General features: G+C 46.3%; 1 protein-coding gene across 2 annotated transcripts in view; it reads left to right on the forward strand.

Moving 5' to 3' along the window:
* Nucleotides 1-520: 520 nt before the first annotated feature.
* OPRK1 (opioid receptor, kappa 1) overlaps nucleotides 521-6104 on the forward strand; it is a 21693-nt gene continuing 16109 nt past the window's right edge. The window contains exons 1-2 of one of the 2 annotated variants that reach the window (XM_008582981.1): nucleotides 532-659; nucleotides 696-824. In XM_008582981.1, coding sequence (XP_008581203.1) covers nucleotides 574-659; nucleotides 696-824 — 215 coding nt within the window. In that variant the 5' untranslated portion in view covers nucleotides 532-573. Of the gene's footprint in view, nucleotides 825-6104 lie in introns of both variants that reach the window. The other variant, XM_008582980.1, reaches the window with a different exon arrangement.

Consider the following 6104-nt stretch of genomic DNA (forward strand, 5'->3'; position numbering starts at 1 on the left):
GGAGCACTGGGCCGGTCCGAGTGCCGGCCACGGGGGCTGCAGGGGTGCGGCGACCCCGACAGCTAAGCAGGACCAGGGAGCGTGCGGTTCAGCACCGACCAGAGCGCCCCAGGACCTCGCGCCTGTCTCCGGGAACCAGAAGTGAGCTTTCGGCTTTCGAGGTGCTGCGGCAGCTAGGGCTCGGTGCTCGGTGCTCGGTGCTTGGGGCGGGGGGTGGGGTGCGGGGTGCCTTGTGCGTGGGGGCTCAGATCGCCAGTCTGGGAACATACCCACCAGGGGCTGGTGCCTGGGAATGGGTGGGGTGCATCTCGGGAGCGGGGAGTGAAGGAGCGAGCGCTCTCCGCCCCTGCCCGGCACCCGGCGGCGCGTCAGCGGGTCGAGATGGCAGCGACATCAGTCCTCCCTGTCGCGCCCCCGGGGATGTCGGAGGGCCCTGGGTCCCCAGCGCCACGGGCCGCAGCTCTCCAGCTTGGGCGCGGGCTAAGTTTGCCTCTGCGGGTTCAGCCCGTCCTCTCGCTCCCGCAGCCCGGCAGGTGCCGCCTGTCCTCGCCCTCCAGCTGCAGCCCCCCCGCCATGGAGTCCCCGGTCCAGATCTTCCGCGGGGAGCCGGGCCCCACCTGCGCCCCGAGCGCCTGCCTGCTCCCCAACGGCAGCGCCTGGTTCCCGGGCTGGGCCGAGCCGAACGGCAGCGCCAGCGCGGAGGACGCGCCGCTGGAACCCGCGCACATCTCCCCAGCCATCCCGGTCATCATCACGGCGGTTTACTCCGTGGTGTTCGTCGTGGGCTTGGTGGGCAACTCGCTGGTCATGTTCGTGATCATCCGGTGAGCGCGGGGTTAGGGCGCCGCGGAGGCCAGACGGGGCAGGGGGCGAGGGTCGGGCCCCGCCACCAGGGCCGGCTGTGGGGCTGTCACCGGGTGGTGGGGGCCCTATTCCGTGCAGCGTTCCGGAGATTGTCAGAGGGCGGCCTCTTAGAGGAGGTGAAGGATCTCCTGGGAGGGTTTCTGGGTGGGATACTGTGAGGTTCACACAGGGGGAATCAGAGGCCAGAGACGTCTTGAGGATTTAAGAGCTACCCGCTACCCCCTCGCCCCAGGGTCCCAAGCGCCTGCTGAAAACTCTGCGTGGAAGGGAAGCACCAGGGTGCGACAAGAAGGTCGACGTGTCCTGGTAGAGAAACTAATCCACTTGCCTTGCCTTTTGCCTGGTTGCCTGCGTTAGTCTGGAGCACTTTGTTTTGCCCTTTGCAAATATTTCTTATGACAAATTTCAGGGCCACCAAATACACTGAAAATAATGCAGAAATTCTGGTGACTCATCAGACTGGTGTTATGGCTTATGAAACAGAAGCCAGCATAGTACGCAGGGTGTTGACATCTATATATGAGCCTTTTTAGTACTGAAATGTCATTCCATTTCTTTAGAATATCAGTCACTTTTGTAAATAAGCCATACTTTAAAGTTTGGGGTATGGAGATTTTTAAAAATTACTTTGTTGTTTCTTTGTTTCTTTCTTTTTTTTTTTTATCAACTGTGAGAAATTGAAGGTTTTATTTTATTGTTCTTTTGTGAAATTTTCTTTAAGTCAACTTCCAATAATAAGTATCCAAATATCCACATTACACTAGTTTTTTTGGTAAGTAAAGTGATTCTTCTTTTAAGAAAGAATGACAGAATGAAAAGGAAAAAAAAAAAAAAACCCTAACTTTGTTCTGCAGGCCCTGTGAGAGATACATGTTTCACTTTCTGGGAGACCTCATGCTTTGGAAACACACCCTTGACAGTGCATAAGAAGCCTACATTCCCTTAAGAAGTCCCTACGAAAGAAAGGAAGGATGCAGGTCACCCTGATTAGGGATCTTGAAAGGATGAAGGATTGAAGAATTTTGTTTTTTAAATCCTGACTTTAGTTTTGAAATAAGCCCTTTATTTACTACGAACTTTAAGAGCAACAATTATAGCAGCATCTTTCTCTTGGGAAATTATCATAATAAAAATATCTCTTTACCTTTTCTTTGGTGGGGGCAGGGGGGCTGGAGATGTCAGGTCTTTTATCCCCAGCTATGCTCTGAAATTGAAAATTATCATTTAAGCCTCCAAATACATATTATAAAGCTCATTTTACCTGTAATTAGTGTTTGTAGCTTGGTACCCTTGGGTGCCAAAATTGCCTATTGTGTTTCACAGGAATTCTATTAGTGATGAGTAGAGGCTCTAGAAGGGAATATTTTAAAAGTAGATTGTTTTCCGAATCATTAGTAATCTCAGGGCTAATCTCCATCAGAAAGAAGATTAGACAGAAGAAAAGACACTGTGTTCTACATGATAATCAAAATTTTTAGCAGACCTTTGCTACAGAGGCCATTTTTTGGTAATAAAACATGCAAAAACAGAACTCTAAGCAAAAATAATCTCTCTTCCATCTCATATCATATTTAGATGCTTAAGTAATGCAGATACATCTCATTGTTATTTGAATGAGCACCTGAAGTCTTGAGTTTGAAAAGAGCTTCGTCATTGCTCTACAACTTTTTATATGGCCCTGCTGACTAGGATTTAAAAAAATGAAGAATCTTAAAATAGCCTTTAGATGCTATGTGTAAAAATGGACATGGCAGGAGGAAAAAGTCTTGTAGATTAACTAGGACTTTTAATGGACAGATTTTCCAAAGATGTCTGGCACTATTTGTTAGATGGAGATAAATTAAACTAAAAATATAAAAGAAATTAGTCCACGTAACATCATCAATCCTCCCACCCTGTTCTCAACTATGTAGTGGTTAAGTTGGAAAATAAATGACAGGTGGAGAGTTATACTGCTGTCCTGGAATGCCAGCCTGCTGAAACGATAGTTTGCTTACATCTGCAGCTAAGAGGGTAAAGGAGTATTCAGGATTTGTTCATACTGGTGGATGGCCAAAGAATTGAACAATAAAAGCTTTGAAGAAAAGTTGATGGACTTTTTATCTAGCTCAGAAGAATGGGCTGAAGATTCAAGAGAGAGGTCAAGAACAGGGCTGTGGTCTGCTCATCAGAACTGGACCACTTTGCTTGAAATGATGGAAGGTCACTTTTGAGAATATTATTTGAAAATATTATACATGCAAAAGAGTCCTAGAGTAGATCCATCTCATGGCAAATCATTCAGGAGACGGACTGTAGATCCTCAGACGGTTGGCAGGCACAGACCTAACCAGCTCAGACCTGGGGAGAAAGTTTAAGCTGTGGAAAAAGCTTTGACTGTTTTTAGGCCTGCATTACAAATAGCTTTTCCCACCTTGGGCACCTGAAATGCTGCCCCATCTAAAATTTCAAGGATTCTCATCATTTAATGTGTACCAATTGCCATAATCTCCTAATATTAGGACACATTAATATTTCACTATGAAGATCTTAAAATTTAAGTGCTCCAGTTTCCCCGCTCGCCAGGCTTTGGGATTTGTGGTCCTTGGGTGTGCTCATGGGTGTGACACTCAGGATCCTAATCCCATGGTCTCTTGACTTCCTCCTGTGCAGATCACTCACAATAAGCACCATGACACCCACACCCCAGACCTTAGCTTTCATATCTTAAACATCCATTCTCCCTCTCTTACTTCCATTTCCCACACATGGCTCTTCTCACTTACAAAGATGATTAAAATTTAATGGACACTTAATATGTGCTAAGCAGGTAAAGCTACCTACTTCATGTGAATTATTTTATTTAATCTTCACAACCATAGGTATATTATTAGCACATCCATATAACAGATGAGGAAACTAAGGTAAAGAAAGAATAAATAAACTGACCTAGGTCCCATCTTGCAACTGATGGGGCCAGAATAAGTCCAGCAGCCTGACCCCAGAGCCTCACCCCACTCTACTACTGATGTCCCCTATAGCACTTCTGCAACATTTGGATACCTTCTTCCCCAGAGATTCTTTATTTTTTCCCAGACTATCTCTTCTTCTGTTCCCCAGTCTAGACTCCAGGAGCCGCCACATCAGCCTCCATCTTGACAATACACTCAACTACCTGCCTTCTTGCCCTTCTGCCACTGTCATCCACCAAAGCCTTGACCCTCGATCAAGCCACTAGTCTGCTTTCCTTGTTCCTATACATACCTGGCTGAATGCTGTTGGATACAATCAATTTTATCTTTGTCAAGGCAAAGCCACTGCCTTCAAGTGTATCTGACCCCCATTCTGCCTAGACGTCTTTGTGTGTCTCCTCTATTTTCCAGAAAGAGCCAATTCCTTCTCAATTTCCCTTAAAAGACAAAGTCAAACCCTCCACCTGACCCTATTCCCCTCCTACCCAGCAATTCACTGAGACCCTAGAGTGCAGCCCCCCGGAACACCCCTCCCCACCAATGCCCATCCGCAGTCACTCTCCTCTCTTCTGTTCCATCTCAAAGGAAACATTTCTTTCCTTCCACCTAAGGCAAGTCCCTGCTTCTGTGTTTTGAATCTCATCACCACCCCAGGGTCTTTGTCATATCCGTTATCTCCCTTCTACTCTACCTTAATCTCTTCCTCTCCACTCGCTCTTGTCCCTTCAGCTCATGGATATACTCACGTATCTGTCATCTTACAAATAATGAACAACCCGACATCCACCAACCCTCCATTTTTTTGAGTTCCCCTAGCTAGTGTCGTTTCATCCTCCTGTCCGTCATAGGTAGTAAGCCTATTGGAATAACGATTCCTTCTCTTCTTTTCCTTGTCTTCGGCTGGATCCTCCACACCTCCCTCCCTGATGGTCCTTTATCAGAGCCACGATGCTCACGTTTCAGAAGCTCGTTCTAGGCCACCTGTCGCTTGACTTCTGTGCAGGGTTTGGCATGCCCGACTGATCTTAGGTCCCTCGCTTTCTCCAACAGCACCTTCTCCTCATATCCTCTGCTTTTTCTTCAGTCCCCTTCATAGATTGCTCTTCCTCTGATGTTTCCTAAATGATCGCATTCTCCATAGTCTTCTTACCTCTCTTCTGTCATCACTTTGTATATTCTCTGTATAAGAACCAGCAGGGGATGTCTGTATTAAGAGCTTTCTCTCAAAGAATTGGCTTATGTGATTGTGGGGCTGGATAGGCAAGCCTGGAATCCACAGGTCGAGATGCCAGGAGGGGCAAGCTGCTGTTCCTGGGTGGAATTTGTTCTTGGGGAGTCTCAGTTCTGCTCTTAAAGACTTTCCACTGATTAGATCAGGCCTACGCAGATTATCTAGAATGATCTCCCTTGCTTAAGGTCAATGATTATGGACTTTAGTCACATCTGCAAAACACCTTCATGGCAGCACCTAGATGAATGAAGACTTGGGGACACATCAAACTGATTATCACACTCTTAGTGGTTTCATCCATTCTTATGGTCATAATCGTCAGGTACATTCTGACAAATCCTAAACGTATATCTCTCTCTCCCAGTTATTCATTCCTATCTGCAGACTCAGCTAGCCTCCTCCTTTCTGGATGGCTCTTTGTGATAATCTCCGAGGCACCTCAGGTTTCTAGAGCATCTGCCTGTATTAATTCGCTAGGGCTGCCATAACAAAGCACCACAGACTGGGTGGCTTAAACAACAGAAATTTATTGCCTCACAGTTCTGGACTCCAGAAGTCCAAGATCAAGGTGTCAGCAGGGTTGGATTCCTCTGAGGACTCTCTCCTTGGCTTGAAGAAGGCTGCCTTCTCCCTGTGTTTTCACGTGGTCTTCCTTCTGCACATTTCTGTATCATAATCTCCTCTTCTTATAAGGACACCAGTAATGTCAGATTAGGGCCAACTCGTTGATGTGGTTTAACCTTAATTACCTCTTTAAACATGATATCTTCAAATGCAGTTCACACTCTGAGGTACTGGGGGTTAGACGTCGGCATCTGAATTTGGGGGGGGGGCACAATTCAGCTCATCACAGTGCCCATCCCCTTTCTGTTCTCCTTAGAATATTCTCCCCAAGCTTCAACTTCCACAGTAATTATGTATATGCTCTCTTTGTATATTTCTTTGTAAATTAATTGTAAGGATAAACAAGGAAAAATTTATTAGGAAAAAATAAGAAAATTATGTGGTCCTTAATCTTAAGTTTTGCCTTTTCTTTTCTTCATTAGTTTCCATTAACT

The sequence above is a fragment of the Galeopterus variegatus genome, unplaced genomic scaffold, assembly GCF_000696425.1.
Source record: "Galeopterus variegatus unplaced genomic scaffold, G_variegatus-3.0.2 Scaffold2783, whole genome shotgun sequence".
Classification (NCBI taxonomy): domain Eukaryota; kingdom Metazoa; phylum Chordata; class Mammalia; order Dermoptera; family Cynocephalidae; genus Galeopterus; species Galeopterus variegatus.